At 55.5% G+C, this 26,387-nt stretch overlaps 1 protein-coding gene across 2 annotated transcripts in view; it reads right to left on the bottom strand.

Annotated features, from left to right (window-relative positions):
- The window catches only part of LOC140399062 (B box and SPRY domain-containing protein-like), a 48,706-nt gene extending 22,793 nt beyond the window's left edge, over nucleotides 1-25,913 (bottom strand). For both annotated transcript variants that reach the window (XR_011937615.1, XM_072488158.1), the window contains exons 1-2: nucleotides 25,484-25,913; nucleotides 6,313-6,411 (exon numbers count right to left, since the gene is read on the bottom strand). Coding sequence is in view for 1 of the 2 variants with exons in the window: in XM_072488158.1 (XP_072344259.1) it covers nucleotides 6,313-6,411; nucleotides 25,484-25,774 (390 nt within the window). In the remaining variant the exon portion in view is untranslated. The remainder of the gene's footprint in view (nucleotides 1-6,312; nucleotides 6,412-25,483) is intronic.
- Nucleotides 25,914-26,387: the final 474 nt, after the last annotated feature.

Raw genomic sequence — 26,387 nt, forward strand, 5'->3', positions numbered from 1 at the left:
CCAGCCCGTTCCTCAGCCGGTGGCTCCTGACCCACCCTTGAGGCGGTCAACCAGAATTCGTCGCCTACCTCAGAGACTTGACTTATGAGTTTTACGATGTTGGACTCTTTGATCTGTTGTTATCCTGTTTCATCGTTCCAGTAGTACGTACGTACGTACACGCACGCACGCACGCACGCACGCGCACACGCGCACACGCGCACACGCGCACACACGCACACACGCACACACGCACACACGCACACACACACACACACACACACAGTAGCAGCCAGCTTGGAGCACAGAGCTCACAGCCTGCAACACAGACATTCACCATGTGCTGAGTGCATCACCTGGTTAGGACTAGGCAAGGGTCAACAATTAAAGCTGGTATTGCATTTACCCACAGTTCAAGTATGTTAATATAGTTAACCTCATAATAAAATAGAGTTGCACCACTTCCAGTGTTGGTGACCTGTTTGTGATCCAGAACACCCAACACATCAGTCTTATGAAGAAAGGTTGAGGGAGCAAGGGCTTTTCTCACTGGAGCGAAAAAGGAAGAGAGGTGACTTGATAGAGGTGTACAAGGTGATGAGAGGCATGGATAGAGTGGATAGCCAGAGAATTTTCCCCAGGACGGAAATGGCTGTCGCGAGGGGACATAATTTTAAGGTGATTGGAGGAAGGTATAGGGGAGATGTCAGAGGTAGGTTCTTTACACAGAGAGTGGTGGGTGTGTGGAATGCACTGCCAGCGGAGATGGTGGAGTCAGTGTCATTAGGGACATTTAAGCGACTCTTGGATAGTCACATGGATAGCAGTAAATTGAAGGGGTGTAGATTAGGTTGATCTTAGATTAGGATAAATGGTCAGCACAACATCGTGGGCCGAACTGTACTGTTCGATGTATCGATAAAGTCTGATGTGAGTGGAGAGCACTAAGGTACAGGTTCAATTTGATGGGAGCCTGCATTGGCGTCAAGTTTAACAAAGTGTTCAGCACCATTCACTTTCTGTATTATGTTGGTGTCAAGTGTCTTTCTCGTTGTATGGGTTGGCTTGGCGACATGTCAACACAGACTCTAATCTGGTTCACACACTTGGATTTCTTGAGAACTTTTTTGGGTGAGACCCACAGATTAGGCTCAACCCCAACTTTCTCTAATGTCAATGTCAAGGAGACACTGAAGTTCCTTCTCGGTCTCTCCCCTGATATGAAATGGTATTCGTCACTGTTGGTGTGCGACAGGGAACACATTCAGGTCGACATGTAGTTTGCATGCAACATCTTCCAGTTTGCTTATACCAGTGAAGTAATCAGTATCAATTCAAGAATGTTGTTGATATGTGTGGGAATCGCGTATGTGATGGCAGTCGCAAAAAGTTGGTTTACAGGTGCAACAGGTGACTGAGAAGGGAAATGGAATTTTGTCCTTCATTGCTAGAGGGATGGAGTTTAAGACTAGGCTGCAATTGGATAAGGTGTTAGTGAGGCCACACCTGGAGTATTGTGTTCAGTTTTGGTCTCCTTACCTGAGAAAGGGTGTACTGGCGCTGGAGGGTGTGCAGAAAAGATTCACTAGGTTAATCCCAGAGCTGAACGGGTTGGATTACGAGGAGAGGTTGAGTAGACTGGGACTGTACTCGTTGGAATTTAGAAAGATGCGGGGGGAATCTTATAGAAAACATATTAAATTATGAATGGAATAGATAGGATAGATGCGGGCAGGTTGTTTCCACTGGCAGGTGAAAGCAGAACTAGGGGGCATAGCCTCAAAATAAGGGGAAGTAGATTTAGGACTGAGTTTAGGAGGAATTTCTTCACCCAAAGGGTTGTGAATCTATGGAATTCCTTGCCCAGTGAAGCAGTAGAGGCTCCTTCATTAAATGGTTTTAAGATAAAGATAGATAGGTTTTTGAAGAATAAAGGGATTAAGGGTTATGGTGTTCGGGCAGGAAAGTGGAGCCGAGTCTAAAAAAGATCAGCCATGATCTCATTGAATGGCGGAGCAGGCTCGAGGGGCCAGATGGCCTACTCCTGCTCCTAGTTCTTATGTTCTTATAATCATGTGTTATTCTGTTGGTGTGTTCAAAATGATAAGCTGATTCTCCTGATGTGACACAGAATACCTCATTCATTCTATTATCTTTCAATGTGATCGATGTTTCAAAAGTCCCGCAAAGTTCCGGTGGTTTGTCACGATTGTAAGGGAAATTCTTTGTATTCCCTCATTTGCAAGGTGGGGCATTTATGAAATGCGCTGAATGTTTTGTCTCCCAACACATTGGCAGATGCTCCCGTTTCTAGGAGATAAGAGTTTCAGTGCTGGACCATTTACCCAGTTACAATGAAAAGAATAAAACAAAAAACAGCCCTCCCTCCTGCATGCACTCCCCATGTCCCATTCATTTAGAACATTACAGCGCAGTACAGGCCCTTCGGCCCTCGATGTTGCGCCGACCTGTGAAACCAATCTAAATCCCACCAACACTGTTCCATTATCATCCATATGTTTATTCAATATTAGAACATTAAAACATTTAGGGCAGCACGGTGGCACTGTGGTTCACACTGCTGTCTCACAGTGCCAGGGACCAGGGTTCTATTCCGACTTTGGGTGACTGTGTGGAGATTGCATTTTTTCCACATGCGTGTGTGGGTTTCCTCTGGTTGCTCCGATTTCCTCGCACAGTCCAAAGATGTGTAGGTTAGGTGGGGTTACGGGCTTAGGGCGGGGGAGTAGGCCTGGGTGGGGTGCTCTTTTGGAGGGTGGGTGCAGACTCAATGGGCTGAATAGCCTCCTTCTGTACTGTAGGGATTCTATTCTATGGATGCCTGCTAATCTCGTCACTGGGAAAGTCATATCTGATCATGCCTTTTGAATGCTGGCTACTGCTGTCACTAGGCAGATTTCTACCTGTTGCTAGGCAGATCCATAACATGATGAACAGCTAGATGTCAAACTTGAAATTCTTCAGCCAATTGGCAGTATCCTCATTAGCCTGGTGTAGGGCAGTGAGACCGCCGCTGAAGCACAGTTCGGAGCACTTGTTAATTATACGCACCTCCATGGTTTGCGTTTGGTAACAGTTGTACAGGGGTGAGTCCTGGGGTCCCCAATGGAAGAAGTTGTCAAGGCAGGGTCCGACTCCAATGCAAAGCCTGTTCAGTTGTACCCTTCTGCTGCGTGGGAGGTTAAAGCTTGGGATTTCCCATTTTAAAAATTAATGTATGGGATGTGGGCGTCGCTGGCATTGCCCATCCCTAGTTGCACTTCAGAAGGTGGTGGTGGGTTGCCTTCTTGAACTACTGCAGTCATTGAGGTGTAAGTACACCCACTGTGCTCTTTGGGAGGGAGTTTTGCCCCAGTGACAGTGAAGAAACGGCGATATATTTCCAAGTCAGGGTGGTGAGTGACTTGGAGGGGAACCTCCAGGTGGTGGGGTTCCCAGGTATCTCTGCTCTTGTCCTTCTAGATGGCAGTGGTCATAGGTTTGGAAAGTGCTGTCTGAGGAACCTTGGTGAGTTACTGCAGTGCATCTTGTAGATGGTACACATGGCTGACGTTATTCATCGGTGGTGGAGGGTTTGAATGTTTGTGGAAGGAGGAGCAATCTGTCCTGGATGGTGTTGAGCTTCTTGAGTGTTGCTGGAGCTGCACTCATCCAGGCAAGTATTCCATCACACTCCTAACTTGTGCCTTATAGATGGTGGACAGGCTTTTGGGGGGGTGTCAGGAGGTGAGTTACTCTCCGTAGGATTCCTAGCCTTTGACGTGGGATCAAAGTGGGATCATCAACCAAGTGCTGATTCTGGGCTGTGTTGTTGGTGTTGTACTACAGCTCCTTCCACAGGTCCACAGCGGAACTGCCTAGCTCGGTTAGGTTGGTCCAGATTAGTCACCTTGTTGCTCAGTGGATGGGTGATGTCTTCTACTAGTGGCAGATCCGGATTTTTGTGCACTCGTTCTCCAATTGTGCTGTGCTAACTACGCAATGTATTTGCGGTGGTGCAATGTTGCAGAGCTCAGAGATCCTCAAAAAACATCCACATAGCACCAACGAAATATATTACATACAGATGTTCAATTTTCCCCCTTTTAATCCCCCCCCCCACCCAACAAACAAATCCTCAAACATGGACAGAATCTGCCTCCACCGTGTTACAAACCCCTCCTCCAATTCGCTGAGGGCAAATTTAACTTAACTTTCTCCAACCTGAGGAACTCCTACACATTCCCCAGCCACGCCGCGACCCCCAGTGGGGCTACCGACCTCCAATTTAAGAGAATCAGTCACCAGGCAATCAGAGGCGAAGGCCACAATGTCGGCCTTCCGCACACCCAGCACCTCTGCCAGCCCCAAAATCCCCACCATAGGATCCGGTTTCAGCTTCACTCCCAGAAACCCCGACAGACTCTCGAACATCGCATCACAGAAGCTGTCCAATTTTGTACACCCCCAGAACATGTGGACATGGTTTGCTGACCCCCTCCCACACACACCCGCCACTCCCAGGAAGAACCCATACATCTGGGCCTGAGTTATAAGGGCCACCTGGAACTGTATAAGACTCATCCTTAAGCAGAAGGGGGTTGAGCTAACCTGGCGCATTATCTCACTCCAAATTCCCTACCCCATCTCCATCCCCAACTCCTCCTCCCACTTCCTCTTGACCCCTTTCACTCTCTCCCAATCACCCATATATCTCCGCAACACATCCCCACACATCTGGGAGCAACAACTTCCCCAGCAGTATGTACTGTGGCACCTGAGAGCAGTTCCTTCCGCACAAAATGCAGCACCTGCCAATACCTAAACTCACTCCCCCTTGGTAACTCAAACCTCTCCCGCAGCTCCTCCAAGCCCGCAAACATACCCGCTTCCCCCCCCCCCCCTTACTGGCACAAACCTATGTTCCCACAAGGCGGGGCCAATACCGACATGTGCCCTAATTTAAGTGCCTCCTCAGCTGATTCCACATTCTAATTGATGATTCTCCCCCCCCCCCCACCGGGCTACTCATATACTTTCCCGGGGACAACGGAGCCATTACCAGGGCCCTCAGATTTGACCCTCACATGAGTCCTCCTCCAGCCGGACACAATCCGACACCCCCCCCCCCCCCCCACTAACTGCTCACTTAAATATGCAAATCAGGATGCCGCCCAGTGAGGGCGAGATCCAGATTGCGACGCCTCGCGAGATCTCATTAGATCTCGCGATGCATCCTGAGCGTCACAAATCTCCCGAGAGGGGTAACGGCCGCATCGCGACCCGGGTCATGCGTGACGAGGCTGTTCGATTGGGCGCGAGATTGTTGCGAATCTTCAGTTTAACAGTCCAGTTCAGATACTGAAGCAATCCATGTCCAAATCCTGCAAGAGCTGGATCACATTCAGGCTTGGGCTGAAAAGTGATAAGAAACAGCCATGCCACACAAGTGCTCAGCAATGACCATGTCCAACAAAGAGAATCCAACCATCTCCTCTTGACATTCAATGACTGAATCCCCCATTAGCAACATCGTGAGGGTCACCATTAACCAGAAACTGAACAGGACTAGCCATTTAAATAATGTGGCTACAATAACAGGTCAGAGGCTGGGAATTCTGTGGTGGGTAACTCACCTCCTGACTCCCCAAAGCCTGTCCACAAGGCACAAGTTAGGAGTGTGATGGAATAATCTTTAATTTGCCTGGATGAGTACAGCTCCAACAACACTCAAGAAGCTCAACACCAACCAGGACAAAGCAGCCCGCTTGTTTGGCACACTATCCACCACCTTACACACTGCCTCTGCCATCGATGTGCAGTGGCAGCAAAGTGTACCATCTACAAGATGCAATGCAGCCACTCACTCCTGCAATAATACCTTCCAAGCCCATGACCTCTACCACTTAGAAGGACAAGGGCAGCAGATGCATGGGAACACCACCACCAAGGAGCAAGTTCTTCTCCAAGTCACTCACCATCCTGACTTGGAAATATATCAGCTGTTCCTTCAGGGTCAAAATCCTGGACAGCACTGTGTGTGCACCTACCCCATATGGACTGAAACAGTTCAAAAAGGCAGCTCACCACCACCTTCTCAATTAAAGATGGCCAGTAAATGGTAGTCTTGCCAATGAAACCCACATAATATGAATGAATAAAAATATTCCTATTTCCCCTGCTTCTTCCCCGCTCCCCTGCACTTTCTTCCTTTTTAATCTATATCCAATTCCCCGTGAAAGCCAATCTGTAAAAAATAATTCTTCCAGTACAGGGGAGTACATTGCCCAAGACCAGAAACTGGAGCGGGGGCAGCGAATGGAGGGCACTTGCCTTAACACCTTGGCTTTTGTTGCTCAGTGTCTCTGCCGTGAATTTCTCCACCGAGGCTAATCTCAGCTGTAATTTCTCACAAACGTCAACCAGATTATTCTGGGGAGAGAAAAGAATGACACGGTTATTCTTTCAAACTGGGCAAGTGGGAAGGAACATCAAACTGTGGGCATCAGTAATAATAATAATAATCTTTATTAGTGTCACAAGTAGGCTTACATTAATACTGCAATGAAGTTACTGTGAAAAGCCCCTAGTCGCCACATTCAGGCACCTGTTCGGGTACACTGAGGGAGAATTCAGAATGTCCAATTCACCTAACACGTCTTTCGGGACTTATGGGAGGAAACCGGAGCATTGGAGGAAACCCACGCAGACACAAGGAGCAGATACATCTTATGACAACGAAGGAATTTGTAACTTGAGAGATCAAAATATGCAGGGCTTTGTTTTACAGTATATGTGAAGTGATATTTTCCCCTTTAACACAGGTTTAAACAGCCTAACTTTAACTCTGTTAATATTTAGTGATTTTATGTTTGTTTGAACAGCTATATTAAAGTGTGAACCTTGGCTCGTTGGTAGCACTCACATCTCTGAATCAAAAGGTAGTGGATTCACGTTCTATTTCAGAATGCGGTGCTGAGATGTTAACCCAAGGTTCACCCCCATCTACATAAAAGCTTCCATGGCACTATTTTGAAGAAAAGCAGGGCAGTTCTCCACATGTCCTGGACAACATGTGTCCCTCAACCAACATCACTGATTATTTATCACATGACTGTTAGTGGGAGCCTGCTGCATTCCGATTGGCTATTCCCTTTCCTACATTCTGATGGTGACCACTCTTTGGAAGTACTTAAATTTTTTTTATTCTTTTAGTGGATCGCTGGCAAGGCCAGCATTTGTTGCTCATCACTAACTTCCCCATGAACTGAGTGGTTTCCTTGGTCATTTCAGAGGGCAGTTAATTGTTCTGTAGGCCTGGAGCCACGAGTCGGTCATACCAGGTAAGGACACCTGTGAACCAGATGGGTCTTTACAACAATCGACAATGATTTCATAGTCACATTTACAGAGTCACAGGATTTTTACAGCACAGAAAGAGGCCCATCAGCCCATCATGTCTGCGCCCTGTCTACATTTTGCAGCACTTGGGCTGTAGCCTTGTATGCTGTGGCTCATCTAAATACTTCTTAAATGTTGTGAGGGTTACTGACTCTACCACCCTTTCACGCAGCGAGTTCCAGATTCCCACCACCCTGTGGGTGAAAAGGTTTTTCCTCACATCCCCTCTAAACCTCCTTCCCCATACTTCAAATCTATGCCCCCTGGTAATTGGCCCCTCCACCAAGGAGAAAAGTACCTTTCTGCCACCCTCTCTATGTTCCTCATAATTTTGTACATCTTGATCAGGTCCCCCTCAGCCTTCTCTGCTCTGGGGAAAGCAACCCCAGAATACTCAGTCTCACTTGATAGTTGAAACGCTCCAGCCCAGGCAACATCCTGGTGACTCTCCTCTGCAGCCTTTCTAATGCTTTCTAGAGTCCACAGGGAGTCTGTGGAATTCGCTATCCCAGAGTGCGGCAAATGCAGGGACAGTGAGTAAATGTAAGGAGGAGTTAGACAGATTTTTAAATTGGTAATGGGTTGAAGGGAGGACGGGCAGGGCAGTGGAGTTGAGGCCAGGATGGGATCAGCCATGATCACATTGAGGGTGTTAGGCTCAGGTGGCTAAATTGCCTGCTCCTGCTCCTAGGTCATGTGTTCCAGGGAGGAGATGCTCTGGCTGATTTTGCAATCCAGCTCTTGGTCTGTAGCATTGTACGTAACAGATGAGGAATATATCAGCCATTATAGAATGGCAGAGCAGACTCGATGGGCCGAATGGCCTAATTTTGCTCCTATATCTTATGAACTTATTTTTAAAAATAAATTTAGAGTGCCCAATTATTTATTTTTTCCAATTAAGGGGCAATTTCGCGTGGCCAATCTACCTAACCTGCACATCTTTGGGTTGTGGGGGTGAAACCCAGGCAGACACGAAGAGAATGTACAAACTCCACACGGACAGTGACCCAGGGCTGGGATTTGAACCCGGGTCCTCAGTGCCGCAGTCCCAGTGCTAACCACTGCGCCACATGCCGCCCATTTTACAATGTTAAAGTTGCTATATAAATAAACGTTGTTGTGAAAGTCACTGTATTATTCATGATGCTGCAACTAACAACATCCCTGATTATAATCAGGCCTTTAATACACATTTTGTATCTTCTATCATACCCCTGTCTTGAAATTTACTGAGAAAACAATGGAAGCAAGGAGAGAATTGACATAGAGCTTTTTCATATCAAACAATGAACCACTCGGAATACGTGTTTTTACACGGTCATGTATTTCTCACCTATCCAACTGTCAGCATAAACTGCCCATGTTCATAGATGGGTACTTAGCCACGGGCAGGGAACCATAAGGTATTTGTCCTCAGGGAGCAAAATATCTCAGCATAATGTCTTCTGAAAAGAAGGAACGGACACTGGGCAGGGGAGTAATAGGGGAAAGGCAGCTAGTTGGCTACACTGACAAGCAGGGCAAGTGGCAGTATCCAGACTAGCAAGAGTTAATGGTCGAAGCAAAAGAACCTTGAATGGCAAGTGTAGTGAGGCACTTCACGCACTGTACCGAAAGAAACTCATCTGTATTGCACTTCATGTAATGTCAAATTTTAACCATTATGAAATGTACTTCATTTTTTTTCATTGAAGTATATTTTGGAAAATAAGTAAAAGAAACAGAAAAGATATTCCAGAGTGAGAGAGAAAAAGAGAGAAATTGAAAGACAAGCAGTATAAATAAAGAGAATGGGCGAAATTCTCCGTTATCGGCGGAAACTCCGCCGATCGGCACAAAAAACGGCGCAAATCCCACTTGCGTCACGTCATAAAAATGGGCCGATAGTCTGCGGCCCGAAATGGGCTAGCAGCGACGTAACGGGATCCGCGCTTGCGCAGTGGTTCACGCCGTGCAGCGTCATACGCGCTGCATGGCGTGACGGCTCATAAGGCCGCGCAGCTCCCCCCCACCCGACCGGAACAGCCGACCGCAACACCCGACTTGATGGCTGGCCGTCGCTCAGCCCCGAGGTTCGAGTCACGCGATGTGGAGGCGCTCCTGGATGCGGTGGAGCAGAGGAGGGACGCCCTGTATCCCGGGCACGGCCGCAGAGTTGCCCCACGCCACAGCCGGCGTCTGTGGAGGGAGGTGGCAGAGGCCGTCACCGCTGTGGCCCTGACACCACGGACAGGCACCCAGTGCCACAAGAAGGTGAATGACCTCGTCAGAGCAGGCAGGGTGAGCGTCCCCCATATCCCCATATCCCCTCTCCCCCAAATCCCCCCCTCCCCCATATCCCCCCCTCCCCCATATCCCCCCCTCCCCCATATCCCCCATATCCCCCCTCCCCCATATCCCCCCCTCCCCCATATCCCCCCTCCCACATATCCCCCCTCCCCCATATCCCCCCTCCCCCATATCCCCCCTCCCCCATATCCCCCATATCCCCCCTCCCCCATATCCCCCCTCCCCCATATCCCCCATATCCCCCCTCCCCCATACCCCCCCCTTATCCCCCATATCCCCCCTCCCCCATATCCCCCATATTCCCCCCTTCCCCCATATCCCCCATATCCCACCTCCCCCATATCCCCCCCTCCCCCATATCCCCCCTCCCACATATCCCCCCCTCCCCCATATCCCCCATATCCCCCCTCCCCCATATCCCCCCTCCCCCATATCCCCCATATCCCCCCTCCCCCATATCCCCCCTCCCCCATATCCCCCATATCCCCCCTCCCCCATATTCCCCATATCCCCCCTCCCCATATCCCCCCTCCCACATATCCCCCATATCCCCCCCTCCCCCATATCCCCCCCTCCCACATATCCCCCCCTCCCCCATATCCCCCATATCCCCCCTCCCCCATATCCCCCCTCCCCCATATCCCCCATATCCCCCCTCCCCCATATCCCCCCTCCCCCATATCCCCCATATCCCCCCTCCCCCATATTCCCCATATCCCCCCTCCCCATATCCCCCCTCCCACATATCCCCCATATCCCCCCCTCCCCCATATCCCCCCCTCCCACATATCCCCCCCTCCCCCATCTCCCCCATATCCCCCCTCCCCCATATCCCCCCTCCCCCATATCCCCCATATCCCCCCTCCCCCATATCCCCCCTCCCCCATATCCCCCATATCCCCCCTCCCCCATATTCCCCATATCCCCCCTCCCCATATCCCCCCTCCCACATATCCCCCATATTCCCCCCTCCCCCATATCCCCCATATCCCCCCTCCCCATATCCCCCATATCCCCCCTCCCCCATATCCCCCATATCCCCCCTCCCCCATATCCCCCCTCCCCCATATCCCCAAGTGAATCCAGCCCTAACCTTAACCTCTGCAATGCACGCGCAACCGATGGCGTGCATTCATATACCTGCCTAACACTGTTGCCTTTTACCCCTGCCACCACCCCCCCCCCCCAGGAGAAGCGCGCACACAACAATAGGGAGCATGTGAGGACTGGAGGAGGGCCCGCTGATGAGAGGCCACTGACCGTACACGAGGAAAGGGCCCTGGAACTGGCTGGCGGACCTGACGACCGGGAGGTTGCTGATGCAGAGGTCGGGGCCCCACGAGCAAGTGAGCCACCAACAGCCCGTCCCCATATCCCCCCTCCCCTATATCCCCCTCTCCCGTATCACCTGATCACTGCCTGATGTCTAACCATGCATGCTTCATTGTGTATCGCAGGACCAAACGTCCAGGCACCCATCCCCGCAGATGCAGACCGCCCGCAGGATGCCCCTCCGAGACCACGGGAGACGGAGAGACCCGCACCCTCCAGCATGCGACGCCCGCAGGATGCCCCTCCGAGACCACGGGAGACGGAGAGACCCGCACCCTCCAGCATGCGACGCCCGCAGGATGCCCCTCCGAGACCACGGGAGACGGAGAGACCCGCACCCTCCAGCATGCGACACCCGCAGGATGCCCCTCGGAGACCACGGGAGACGGAGAGACCCGAACCCTCCAGCATGCGACGCCCGCAGGATGCCCCTCGGAGACCACGGGAGACGGAGAGACCTGGAGCAACAGGGAGACGACACCCCCGTCACGTGCGGGAGCGACCACCCAGCGATGAGGGGGGCAGCCACAGGCCCCCGTCACATCCGAGCCAGGACACCACTACCCAGGACACCACTATCCAGGACACCCCTACCCGGGACACCACTACCCAGGACACCCCTACCCGGGACAGCACTACCCGGGACAGCACTACCCAGGACACCCCTACCCGGGAAGACGAAATACCGGACAGTGACTCAGAGTGGATGGGTGGAGACGAACCCCCACCCCAAAGTGCCATGGACTCAGAGTGGGACGAAGAGCACGACACAACGCCACTGCTGTCACCAACACCCTCCACCATCGCAGAAACACTCACCACGGTTGGGCACTTTAGTGATGAGGCGTCTGGTACACTCACTGGTGCGCACAACACAGCCGTCCCGGTACAGCAGGTGGAGGTAGGAGCAGCAGAGGGACCGGGCGGTCGGAGGGCAGCCCAGGCCAAGCGAACATCTGCCGCCCAGATGGATCCCGGGTTCCTGCAGTTACCACACCCACACATAGATCCGATGCAACCACCGACACGGAGACGAGCGAAGAGGGTGACGGGTGGCTTGCGGCGGCTGCGGTCGCAGGTGGAGGAGTCCACCCGCGTCCAGGAGCTGGGAGTGGTCCCGGTCATGCGTGCCACCCAGGCTGACACCGCACGGGTGGCGTCCGCGGTGGAGGCAATGGGTGCGACGGTGTCAGACATGGGGAACGGTTTGCGAGGCCTGGGGCCTTCCGTGCAGGCGGCGTCTGTGGCCCAGGAAATGGCTGCCCTCTCACAGGAGGCCATGAGCCAGTGCCAGCGCCAGATGGCAGAGGCGCTCAACGCCATAGCCCAGTCTCAGCAGGCCATGGCCCAGTCTCAGCAGGCCATAGCCCAGTCTCTGCAGGCCATGGCCCAGTCTCTGCAGGCCATGGTCCAGTCTCAGCAGGCCATCGCTGAGGGCATCGGCGCCAGTGGCCATGTGCGAGCTGGCGTCGCACTGTCGCAGACAGGGTTCGACAACCCCCTGGGCTCCATGGCTGCAAACCTGCAGACCCCTGTCGATACCAGCACGGGCCTCCAGGACTGGCAGCGCCAGATGTCGGGGGCGCGTCGGATGGCCAGTCCATTCGCATCCCCCACCCATGTAGAGGCCTGGGGGCCATCGGGCACCCCGAGGGAGGAGGAGGTGGTGTGGTCCGTCCCGGCTCCCTCTGTAGGGGAGGTCCCGGTACACCGCGACACCTCGGACTCCCCCCCTTCCGTCCCAGGTGCATCGGGTGGGCAACGGGCAGGACAGGCTGGCAGCTCGCCATCCCAGTCGCCCGGGCCGCAGCCTGGCCCATCTAGGCCAGGACGCCCCAGGAAACGGCCGCCAAAGGGATCCAGTGTCAGAGGGCAGGAATCACAGGAGTCCACCTCCAGTTCTGCTGTACCGTCTGGGGAACCACGTAGACGTAGTCAAAGGGCCCGTAAGGCCAAACAATTAGACACTGAGTAAGTTGGCACGGGTGCAGGGCACAGATGAGTTTTAGGCGCTAGGGCACGTGCATGAACTCCTTTGGTTATTAAAGTCAATGTTACACCTACCGAAGCTGCCTTTGTGCTCTGTCCAAAGTGTGCGGGGGTGTCATGTACGTTGAGCGCAAGTGTGTGTGTGAGGGGTGGTCTTACCTCAGCCCCAGGTGAGTCTGCCCCCTTCCCCCTGGGCCGCCATCAACATCCCCCGGGCAGAGGACGGGACCGTGCGCTGCAGTGTCACAGCCGCATGCAGGGATGGTCCGGGTGGATGGTGGTACTGTGGCCATGGGTCAGACATAGTCCAACGATGTAGAGCCAGGAGCTCATCGGAGGCGGGCTGTCATCATTCTCCATGGCCTGCGATAGACACGCGTCCACCCGCAACTGGGTGAGCCCGGCCCGTTGTGCCGCCGGTGGATCGGCAATTGGGAGTGGGGGGGTGGTGTGCATGCGGGTGGGGTGTGTGGGGTTGGGGAGGGGGGTGATGGTGCTGGGTGGATGGATGGGTGGGGGGTGTGGGTGGTCGGCTGTTGTCATGGTGTGCGGTCTGTGGCCATACTACCCGATTCCCACGCCCATCTAGTCAGTGAAGCGGGCGTCTATCAGTCTGTCCCGTGCCCGCTGGGCCAGCCGGTAACGGTGGACAGCCACCCGTCTGTGTCTACCCCGTCTGCCCTGACCATTGCCCCCATCCCCCTCATCTGGGGAGGACTGGGCCTCTTCCTGCTGCTCCTCCACTCCGCCCTCCTCTGCCTGCGGCACATCGCCCCTCTGCTGGGCTATGTTGTGCAGGACGCAGCACACCACAATGATGCGGCCGACCCTATCTGACCGATACTGGAGGGCGCCCCCAGAGAGGTCCAGGCACCTGAAACGCATCTTCAGCACGCCAAAGCACCTCTCGATCACTCCCCTTGTCGCTACATGGGCATCATTGTAGCGGTTCTCCGCCTCATTGCGTGGCCTCCGTATAGGCGTCATCAGCCACGATCGCAATGGGTAGCCCCTGTCGCCCAGCAACCAGCCCCTCAGCCGGGGATGGCGTCCCTCGTACATGCCGGGGATGGATGACCGCGACAACACGAATGAGTCGTGTACACTGCCTGGGTAACGGGCGCAGACGTGCAGGATCATCATGCGGTGGTCGCAGACCACCTGTACGTTCATCGAATAGGTCCCCTTCCTATTAGTGAACACGGCCCTGTTATCTGCAGGTGGCCGCACGGCGACGTGCATCCCATCGATCGCGCCCTGGACCATGGGGAACCCGGCAATGGCAGAGAAGCCCACGGCCCGGGCATCTTGGCTGGCCCGGTCCACGGGGAAGCGGATGTAGCGGTGCGCCATGGCATAAAGGGCATCTGTCACTGCCCGGATGCACCGATGCACCGATGTCTGCGATATGCCGGACAGGTCCCCACTCGGTGCCTGGAATGACCCCGTTGCATAAAAGTTCAGGGCCACCGTAACCTTGACGGACACGGGGAGAGGGTGTCCCCCGCCAGTGCCACGCGGTGACAGGTGTGCCAGCAGGTGGCAGATGTGTGCCACGGTTTCCCGGCTCATCCGGAGTCTCCTCCTGCATTCCCGGTCCGTGAGGTCCTGGTATGACTGCCGGGGCCGGTACACACGGGGCGCCCTCGGGTGCCTCCGTTGCCGTGGGGCCGCGACGTCCTCCTCCCCCTCCTCGTCCTGTCGGTCAGGTGTCCCTCCAGCCTGGGCGGCTGCCGCCTGCCCCTCTGCGGCAGCCTGCGCCGCCTCTCTGGCACGCTCCTCCTCCTCCTCCTCCTCCTCCTCATCCAGGGCAACATAGACATGAGCGGCTGCCACCACGGCGGCCAACATCGCTGGATGATCTGAAAACATGACGACCTGGTGGGGGGGAGGGGAACGACGACATGTCATCATTGCCCATATCCCCTCCTCCCCCCAGCCAGGTGGCATGGACCGCATGGGTCCAACTGTTGAAGGCTGGCACCTGGCCAGGTGGACCAACTCATTTGCCCTCCCATCACCCACTCCGGCACGGACCCCCCCCCGCCCCAACCTCCACCCCAGCACGGACCCCCCCCCCAACCTCCACCCCGGCACGGAACCCCTCCCCAACCCCCAACCTCCACCCCAGCACGGACCCCCCCCCCCCAACCTCCACCCCGGCACGGACCCCCTCCACAACCCCCAACCTCCACCCCGGCACGGACCCCCTCCCCAACCTCCACCCCGGCACGGACCCCCTCCCCAACCTCCACCCCGGCACGGACCCCCCCCCCAACCTCCACCCCGGCACGGACCCCCTCCACAACCCCCAACCTCCACCCCGGCACGGACCCCCTCCCCAACCCCCAACCTCCACCCTAGCACGGACCCCCTCCACAACCCCCAACCTCCACCCCGGCACGGACCCCCTCCACAACCCCCAACCTCCACCCCGGCACGGACCCCCTCCCCAACCCCCAACCTCCACCCTAGCACGGACCCCCTCCACAACCCCCAACCTCCACCCCGGCACGGACCCCCTCCACAACCCCCAACCTCCACCCCGGCACGGACCCCCTCCCCAACCCCCAACCTCCACCCTAGCACGGACCCCCTCCACAACCCCCAACCTCCACCCCGGCACGGACCCCCTCAACAACCCCCAACCTCCACCCCGGCACGGACCCCCTCCCCAACCTCCACCCCGGCACGGACCCCCTCCCCAACCTCCACCCCGGCACGGACCCCCCCCCCAACCTCCACCCCGGCACGGACCCCCTCCACAACCCCCAACCTCCACCCCGGCACGGACCCCCTCCACAACCCCCAACCTCCACCCCGGCACGGACCCCCTCCCCAACCCCCAACCTCCACCCTAGCACGGACCCCCTCCACAACCCCCAACCTCCACCCCGGCACGGACCCCCTCCACAACCCCCAACCTCCACCCCGGCACGGACCCCCTCCCCAACCCCCAACCTCCACCCTAGCACGGACCCCCTCCACAACCCCCAACCTCCACCCCGGCACGGACCCCCTCCCCAACCTCCACCCCGGCACGGACCCCCTCCCCAACCTCCACCCCGGCACGGACCCCCCCCCAACCTCCACCCCGGCACGGACCCCCTCCCCAACCCCCAACCTCCACCCCAGCACGGACCCCCCCCCCCAACCTCCACCCCGGCACGGACCCCCTCCACAACCCCCAACCTCCACCCCGGCACGGACCCCCTCCCGGCACTCCCCCGGAGCCCAGCCTACTCTAACCAACCCCCCCCCCCCTCGCCGCACACACACACACACAAGCCGAGACACACCTCTCCTCAGGCAATCAGTCTGCGGCCACGCCATTTCCTGCCCAGAGCCAACCCCCCAGGCCGTCACTCACCTCCTCGCTGGTCGGCGTGAGCCTGGAGCACCGGGTCACGCCGATGAAAAGGAGGTTTGATTCACGTCGACGTGAACGGTCATCACGTCGACGGGACTTCGGCCCATCCGGAAGGGAGAATATCGGCAGGCCGAAAATTGGCTGCCTTGCGCAGACCCGTGACATTCTCCGCGGCAGCGGCGCCATTAACGCCCCGCCGACTTTTCTCCCTTCGGAGACTTCGGCGGGGGCGGGGGCGGGATTCACGGCGGCCAACGGCCATTCTCCGACCCGGCGGGGGGTCGGAGAATGACGCCCCATATATTTTATATATTCTTTCATCATTTTTGCTACATTCTTTAGCACACGGATGTTTCGGATGCAGATAGCCTTACAGTTTAAGGGGAGAGATCTTGACTTTGTGCAAAAGCGTAGAATAGGGATTAGTTAATCATTTAACAATTCTCCCCATTTTATTTCCATTGAAGTCAATGCACTTTCATTATCACCCAAACTATGCCAAGACACAAAGTCAAGATCTACTCCATACGTTTGCTAACATATCGTGATTGCATTGCTTGAGAAGCATTTTGCCAATTGTGATAACCAACTACATAAAGTTAACCTTCCTTCCATTGTTGTGAGCACTTTGAGTCAAGGCATGTGATAAGAAAACAATTCTACGGTGAAAATATACTGTACAGAGAAAGCCTGATTATAAACAGGAACGCTGTTCGCCCCATCGCGAACATTGCGAGTATGTGAGAGACGAGAGGGAGAATGGCTTAATAAAGCTACTGTTTAACTAAATCAATCTGCAGTCTCCTCTTCTCAGCTATTGCAACAGTCTGTCTCCAAACTAAATGGATGTACTGGAACACAATGAACTACCAAAGATCGAGAAGTTAATGTGCTAATGTTTCTCGTCTGCCTCATGTTTTAAACTTAATTGAACTTCATGAAAGAACTCTGCCTCACATGATTCCTGGCATCTTCCAAAGTTAAACCAACGTACTCACTATTGCAACAAATAATATGACCCTGGGAGTTAGTCTTAAACTAAAACATTGATATACTGTGCACAGAACTGGTTACTTTATCCTCTAAAACCTTATCCTTCTGAACCTTGAATAGCATTGGGCAGAGTTTACAGAGTCCCTCTCCATTATGGAGAGGTGAGTGTATTTGTCCATTGTGCCTGTCTAACAGTAGCTACTGTTGAAGCGCACATTCCATAAATCTATTCAGGCATGCCAAGCAGTCCAGGACAATCTCAATGTTTGCCTCAGTGACTCACTCATGGATCCATCAGAGGCTGCACTATGGTGTGGGGGTTAATCATCGAATCCCTACAGTGCAGGAGGAGGCCATTCGGCCCATCAAGTTTGCAAGAGCTCTCTACTTAGGCCCACTCCATCCTCTGCAACCCCGTCTAACCTGCACATCTTTGGACACTAAAAGGCGATTTAGCATGGCCAATCCACACAACATGCACATCTTTGGACTGTGGGAGGAAACCTGAGCACCCGGAGGAAACCTTTGCAGACACAAGTAGGACATGCAAACTCCACACAGTCACCCAAGGTTGGAATTGAACCTGGGTCCCTGGCGCTGTGAGGCAGCAACGTGGCACCGTGCCGCCCCGGACTTGGCTTATGCGTACAGTGCATAATGGCCTCACATTTTGCTGGAGTGGGCCATCTCCTGGTGTGAGATATTAGATTATTTTCTGCACATTTCAACTCAAGGCTTTCCGGTGCTCTAACTTGCTGGAGGCACAAGCTGATAACGTAGAGTTGCCAACTGTGATTAAATATATTCCCAGAGGTTTCATCACATGACTTCAGCCCCCACACTCCAGCCATTAGTTGGCCAACACATCCATCCTTGTGACACACTGCGTACCTATGTAAATTGGAAAGCAAAAAGATGCGTTGCCCAAGTGAATGATGACAGACTGTCAGCCAAGCAGCTTTTTCCCCCCATTTTCAATATTTTTACATCTGGCAAAGAGAAATGTTCAAAGAAAATGACGACCAAAAAACACTTCTTTTTAAATGTCCCGATGATTTTTCTTCAGGGTGGCATACAGCAGTGTGCTGGAGATTGATCTTCAAATCCTGGAGAATCCAGGCCAATCCTGGAGGGTTGGCAACCTCATTAATATGGGAGACAAGGGATCGGTGACCTTAGTGAATGATGGGATCTCCTTAACCAATGAGATTTAAGTATTGATAAAGAAATGGAGGAATAACAAAGATCCTCCCTCCCTAACAGCACTGTGGGCGTGCCTACACCTCAGGGACTGCACCGATTCAAGAAGGCGGCTTGTCACGATCTCAAGAGCAATTCGGGATTGGCAACAAATGTTGACCGCGCCAGTGATGTCCACATCCGTAAAAGAATAAAGAGAAGCAGGAAACCAGGTGAACAGAGTTCAGTTAGGTATAGAAAGAGAAATAGGGAGGGCAAGAGAGAGAGAGGGCTAAAAGAGGCAGGAAGGAACATTTTAAAAATGAAAGTTGGCATTTTAAAAATCTCTAAGAACAAAGATCCCTTTCTGTTGCGCTCACATGGCTTTCCTGCAGATGCTCCAAACAATCTGAAAATGTTGCGGGTTAATTATTACCGACTATGACAGATTTACATCCTATTGAGGGCAATGAGCTCTGTTCATTCATTGACCATGTGATGGCGGAACTGCACTAGAGGTGTCAGCCCGGATGTTGGTGTTCATATCTCCAAAGTGGGACTCGGGACCCCAGAACCAGCTGAGGAAGGGGCAAGAAGCCCTGATTCAGCCAAACAAACTCCAGGCCAGACCACATCGTCAGGACTGCGAACCAACTCTGAGGAAGGATACCAGAACAGAGGGAACTGGGTAAACTCAGCAGGTCTGCCAGCATCTAACAGGAGAGAAAGAGTTAACGTTTCGAGTCTGGACGCTTGGTCGGACCCTTCGGTCTGAAGCAGGGTCCATGACTGCTTTCTCTCCTGGTAGCTGCCGGCAGACCTGCTGAGTTTTTTCAGCGTCCGAGGCTCTTGTTTCAGATTCCAGCATCTGCAGTATTTTAGGTCACGAAACCAACAAGTTCCATAAACAGCAACGTGATAAATGGCCAGAGAATCTGTTTTAGTGATGTAGCCTGGATGATAATATTAGCCCGGACAAGGGAAATGCTACTGTCTCTACTGTCAAACAAGCCACTCAGATATAAACACTTGTTAGTAGTTCAGTAGAAGCACCGCCTCCTCAATATAACTGCAACGTCCTGCACTTTATTTCCTCGCTCTCTTTAATGCCGCAACCATACAGGAATATATTCACCCCCACATGTGTCTCTGATAATGAGGGAAAAATTATCAACAGCTCTGAGCCATGTCGGGCCATGGCTGAAATGATTTGAATGAGTGTATTGTTTAGGAAGGAGCCAGTGACTCACTCCATCTGATGTCCCGCAAGATACCAGCATCATACCGAGAGACCTGAGGCCAGACTGTAAGGGAGGAGAAGAGTGCACTTGGTCAGGTCCGAGAGGAAGCAGAGAAACACAAGGGGTGCAATTCTCCAGTTTTGAGTCTAAGTCTCCCGCCAGCAGGGAATCAGGACAGCGCTGAATGGGCCCGATTCAGGTCATCCAAATGGGCCATCTCTCCCCCCACATGAACCGCACAGTATTCCCGGCTCCCCAGGTGGGTGATTTGCTGGAGTCGGGAATCAGCTGTCAGCACTTTGCAAGCGGGAGCAGCATTTAAACACTGCCCACAGCACGGACTGTCACTTCAGCCAAGAGGATGGCTACACGAAGACCTGGATGCCGTCATCGAGAGGATGTTGGAAACTGGAAGCGGTGGAGGAAAGGAGGGCCACCCTATTCCCCAGCGTGGGCAGATTTCCAAAGCCTGGGATGAGGTGGCAGATGCTGGAAGTGCTGGCAGCGTCACGAGTAGGACTGGCCTCCAATGCCATTAGGAGATGATTGACCTCCTTCAAGCTGCCAGGGTGAGCACCTACCTGTATGCCATCACTCCCATCCCAAACCTTAGGCAACTTACCCTAAACCCCTACAACCTTCTAACACCCGGACCACCTGCATCACTCTCAGAAACCGCCCACCCCCTCTTACATTGGGACTCTGGAACCTGTGGGGCACTAGCCCAGGGTGTCGTAACACCATGACTGCCTCTTCCCCTGAGCCATACTTAGGTTTTGAGCCTGGGGGGATAGCTGGTTTATCATTGACGATGGACAGTTGATAGGAGGCTCGAGGCTAGCGGGAATTTGAGAGGACACAGATGCTCTGAGGTGAGAAAGGATGCTCGGTGGTTGATCGGGATTGAAGGTCATGCCGCCTTCTTCCTGTCAAGTAGCAACACTCCAGACAGCGGGGCAGCCACTGTAGGGCCTGGCACTTCAACAATGAATGGCACCCCCCCACCCCCACTCCCTATCAGACCCCACCAGGACATTGACTCGACACTGCAGCCCTGTCACTGTTAGTGACTTGCCCCCACCTCTTGCTCTGAACAGCTTCAAACGTCACACTCCCTCCTGCCCAACCAGTGGTTGCAAGGTGTTTGACTATGTGGCCCTTCCACTGGGTTTCCCAAGGAGGGTTGGGGAGGGGCTAGAGTTCCTCATTGAGGGACCCTTCTGCCTTCCTGTCAGAGCTGTGGCAGCTACTCTGAGCCTTAATAGAGCTTAACCTGATTGTATCAACAATGAAGTCTTTGATCTGACATGGGCTGTCTGCCAAAAAAAGGTTTCAACAACTACTGGTGCATCATTTCCTTGAGTCAACTAACCTCAGCTAATCCCCTCCTTTATCTGCTCTGGAGCTGTCAATCAGAGGAGTTCAATGAGGTGTGCCAAAACGTATGGCTCCTGAAATTACCCAAGGCCAACATCACATTTTAATTGGAATGTTGATACAACTATGAGGGTTCCCAGATGCTTGGGATGATTGGATTGTAAGTGAACAGGAGACCAAACAGCTCTTACAGGAAACTGACAGGAATCAGACTATTACCAGTCAGGGGCCTGAAAGTTAACAATTAAGGAGTGAGTTGGTACTCTTTAAAAGCACCATGAAGAGGTTCAGCCATGACACCCTGTCCTGGCAATCTCCCCCTCCGCCCCAATTCAACTTCTCCCCACCAGCAGGAGCCCCATTACCCCTAGGTCACTATGAAAAGCCCGCTCTGCATCCCAGAATACAGTAATGAAAGGTACTTACCACCTTGCTTCCCCTAGGAGTCCATGGCGCCTGGTCCCCACTTTTGAGGACTTGCACCAAATCACACCCATGTGACTCCAGCTTTTTTTTGGGGGGGGGCATCCTAGGAGGCAGTGAATCAGGCTTCCCGGCTGATAATGATATAGAAATTAGGTTTATGTAGGTCGTCCGCATGTTCTTGCCTGTGGGCGTGAACCCTGTCGGGGCCGGCAGGGCAGGCTGGGAGACTCACAACGGGTTTGACATCTGCAAGAATCCCGTTTTGGGGATTGCGCCCGGTTTTTGTGGACCACAACGATTCCCGCCCCGGAGCTGGTGGCCAGGGAGAATCCCACCACCTGCCCAAGATTACAAAGGATTATTGGGTAGAGTCCTAATAAGTGTCAGATTGGATAGGAATTATATGTTACAACATGGGCCCCTTACTGGATGGAGGGGGCGTGGGAGGGAGGGGGGGGGCGTGGGAGGGAGGGCGTGGGAGGGAGGGGGTGGGAGGGAGGGGGGGCGTGGGAGGGAGGGGGGGGCGTGGGAGGGAGGGGGGGGCGTGGGAGGGAGGGGGGGCGTGGGAGGGAGGGGGGGGCGTGGGAGGGAGGGGGGGCGTGGGAGGGAGGGGGGGCGTGGGAGGGAGGGGGGGGCGTGGGAGGGAGGGGGGGGCGTGGGAGGGAGGGGGGGGGCGTGGGAGGGAGGGGGGGCGTGGGAGGGAGGGGGGGGGCGTGGGAGGGAGGGGGGGCGTGGGAGGGAGGGGGGGGCGTGGGAGGGAGGGGGGGGCGTGGGAGGGAGGGGGGGGCGTGGGAGGGAGGGGGGGGCGTGGGAGGGAGGGGGGGGCGTGGGAGGGAGGGGGGGCGTGGGAGGGAGGGGGGGGCGTGGGAGGGAGGGGGGGCGTGGGAGGGAGGGGGGGGCGTGGGAGGGAGGGGGGGCGTGGGAGGGAGGGGGGGGCGTGGGAGGGAGGGGGGGCGTGGGAGGGAGGGGGGGCGTGGGAGGGAGGGGGGGGCGTGGGAGGAGGGGGGGGCGTGGGAGGGAGGGGGGGGCGTGGGAGGGAGGGGGGGGCGTGGAAGGGAGGGGGGGGCGTGGAAGGGAGGGGGGGGCGTGGAAGGGAGGGGGGGGCGTGGGAGGGAGGGGGGGTGTGGGAGGGAGGGGGGCGTGGGAGGGAGGGGGGCGTGGGAGGGAGGGGGGGCGTGGGAGGGAGGGGGAGGGAGGGGGGGGCGTGGGAGGGAGGGGGGGGCGTGGGAGGGAGGGGGGGCGTGGGAGGAGGGGGGGGCGTGGGAGGGAGGGGGGGCGTGGGAGGGAGGGGGGGGCGTGGGAGGGAGGGGGGGGCGTGGGAGGGAGGGGGGGGCGTGGGAGGGAGGGGGGGCGTGGGAGGGAGGGGGGCGTGGGAGGGAGGGGGCGCGTGGGAGGGAGGGGGGGCGTGGAGGGAGGGGGGGCGTGGGAGGGAGGGGGGCGCGTGGGAGGGAGGGGGGGCGTGGGAGGGAGGGGGGGCGTGGGAGGGAGGGGGGGGCGTGGGAGGGAGGGGGGGGCGTGGGAGGGAGGGGGGGGCGTGGGAGGGAGGGGGGGCGTGGGAGGGAGGGGGGGCGTGGGAGGGAGGGGGGCGTGGGAGGGAGGGGGGGGGCGTGGGAGGGAGGGGGGGGGCGTGGGAGGGAGGGGGGGGGCGTGGGAGGGAGGGGGGGGGCGTGGGAGGGAGGGGGGGCGTGGGAGGGAGGGGGGGGCGTGGGAGGGAGGGGGGGGGCGTGGGAGGGAGGGGGGGGCGTGGGAGGGAGGGGGGGCGTGGGAGGGAGGGGGGGGCGTGGGAGGGAGGGGGGGCGTGGGAGGGAGGGGGGGCGTGGGAGGGAGGGGGGGGCGTGGGAGGGAGGGGGGTCGTGGGAGGGAGGGGGGGGCGTGGGAGGGAGGGGGGTCGTGGGAGGGAGGGGGGTCGTGGGAGGGAGGGGGGGCGTGGGAGGGAGGGGGGGCGTGGGAGGGAGGGGGGGGCGTGGGAGGGAGGGGGGGGCGTGGGAGGGAGGGGGGGGGCGTGGGAGGGAGGGGGGGCGTGGGAGGGAGGGGGGGGCATGTGGGAGGGAGGGAGGGGGAGTGGGAGGGAGGGAGGGGGAGTGGGAGGGAGGGAGGGGGAGTGGGAGGGAGGGAGGGGGAGTGGGAGGGAGGGGGGGCATGGGAGGGAGGGGGGGCATATAGCCAGGGCCCCTCACCAACTTAAGGAGATAGGGAAACTAATCATACTAATTAAATGCAAACCACCCCCAAGACATTGCCAACAGTTTGTACAAGCAGTAAAATGAGCAATCAATACTTGCCCATGTGAAGCTCTGCCAAGTTTTCCATGGTTGGAATATCAATCACTCGCATTGATCAGCAATACACTCTATTTAGATGATTCTTGTTTCAAAGTGGGGACACAGCACCACTGCTGGCTCAGTGAGTACCTGAGACATCCAGGCTGTGTTCTACAGTCTGTTCCGTCAAGGCCGCACACAGAATGTTTTGCCCCCTCCCTAACCTGCCATTTGGCCGAGTGGCCCTCAGGGTGCACGGCTGTAATGTCCCCACCAGTGAAACAGTCCACAACCCGCTGTCCAGGCTGACATTGCAGTGAGAGGCCTGTGATACGAAAATTACATATCCCAGCAAAGAACCGACCGACCGTATCCTCGTGAGGATTCCAATCTATCCCATCAAAAAGGTTGGGAAAGCAGAAACAGAGGGGGCAGGGAGGAGGGGAATGAGCTAATCGCCACATATTAATTGGATTTTCCATCACCGATGTTCCTCTCCGCTCTCATTACCCTTCGAAGGCTGATGGACGAGAGGGCTCCGATACCAGGAGTCACCTTTCAGGGGCCCTGGGCACCGTTACTCGAGAAACAACACAAGGGGACTTGCAGGAATGATCTGAGTACCAAGAAATTATAAAAATCGTGGCACTCTTCTCCATGAAAGATATAAAAAAGAAATAAAAAGACTTGCTTTTCAGATGTTTCAAGGTATTTCACAGAAGTAATTTTTGAAATGTAGTCACTGTAGGAAATGAGTCTGCCAATTGACACAGCCAACTCCCATAGGCAGTAATGTGAGAAATGAGCAGAAAGTCTGTGTTGATGATGTGGATTGAGGGATAAATACTGACCAGGACACCGGGGAGAACGTCCCAGCTCTTTTAGGGCAGCGCAGTAGCACAGTGGTTAGCACTGTGGCTTCACAGCGCCAGGGTCCCGGGTTCGATTCCCTGCTGGGTCACTGTCTGTGCGGAGTCTGCACGTTCTCCACACGTCTGCGTGGGTTTCCTCCGGGTGCTCCGGTTTCCTCCCACAGTCCAAAGACGTGCAGGTTAGGTGGATTGGCCATGATTAATTGCCCTTAGTGACCAAAAAAGGTTAGGAGGGGTTATTGGGTTACGGGGATAGGGTGGAAGTGAGGGTTTGACTAGATGGGCTGAATGGTGCAGACTTGATGGGCTGAATGGCCTCCTTCTGCACTGTATGTTCTTTGCTCTAGTGATAGGATTAGGAGTCTTTTACAAGCTTTTACACCACGGCAACACGTTGTCAGTAATGCACTGAAGTATCAACTTTGATCTGTTTTTGTTCAAACCCTGGACCTTGTGACCCACGGGTGCTACCAGCCGAGTTGCAACTAACATCAAGGATAGTTTTTCAGATCCCACTAGAGCACAGTCCCAAGCTGCTCACTGAGCCCAATCCACAACCTGTCCTGGGCCCTCTATACTTTGAACCTTGTCAGGTGTCCTGGGTACCATTATGCTGATGACCCATTGGTGCTCACTTACCCTAATGCCCCTGAACCGGGTAGATGAGGCGGCTCTGTCCCTTGAGACCCCTGGCTGATGCCCTGGGTACAGTTATCCTGATGCTCCCTGCCCTTATTCACCCTGATGCCCCCTCAGCCAGTTCTCACTCACCCTCATGCGCTCCGCCGCCTCCCCGATGGTGGTACCGAGGTGGCTGCTGCAGGGTCCTGGGATGGCACAGTGGGCACACACCGCCCTGCCCTCGGTGTAGCAGAACCAGCCCTGCTGCCCGCGGTGGACGGGACAGTCGCCGCATTCCGGAGCCCGGGAGGCGGGCAGCTGCTGGAGGTCAGGCCGCCGGCAGGTGCAGCAGGGTGGGCGGCTCTGGTCCCCCTCCTGCCGGCACCTGGGGCAGGCTGCCGGCTGCCCCGGCTCAGGGTGGCCGCTCTCCGGCTGGGACATGGTCAGACAGCAGCGAGCGGCCGGCCGGCCCCGCACAGGTGAATGCGGAAATACAGGATGGAGACAAAGGTCACCGGGAAAAGGAGAGGAGCTGAAACTGGCAATTCAGGAAATACAGGAGAGAGCAGCTGCCGGCAACATTCAGCAAACTCGCTGCTCGCTCATTGATTCAGCAGGTTACAAATGACACTTGCAAAACTCCAAGAGCCGGAGGGAAACAAAGTAACGAGAGATGTGTTTCACACACACACACAAACTCTTAAAGCAAGGTCTTGTTTGTCAACTTTACACTGGTGAGCGGAGGAGAGTCACAGCCGCCCTTCAATCACCATCCCATGGATAAGCGATTTGTTGTGAGACCATGAGAAAACTGCATTTCTATAGCGCCTCATCTTGTCCCCCCGCCCCTCCCTCACAAAGGACTTCACAAACGCAGGGGTCTGGGTGCTGTCGACAAACAACCAGAGATATCTCAAAACATGCGGAAGGAGGCCATTCGGCCCATCGAGTCTGCGCCGACCCTCTGAAAGAGCACCCTATCTAGGCCCACCCTATCCTCGTAACTCGCTCACTCCACCTACCCTGAGCATTTCTGGACACTAAGGAACAATTT

This window comes from Scyliorhinus torazame, chromosome 22 (genome assembly GCF_047496885.1).
Source record: "Scyliorhinus torazame isolate Kashiwa2021f chromosome 22, sScyTor2.1, whole genome shotgun sequence".
Taxonomy (NCBI): domain Eukaryota; kingdom Metazoa; phylum Chordata; class Chondrichthyes; order Carcharhiniformes; family Scyliorhinidae; genus Scyliorhinus; species Scyliorhinus torazame.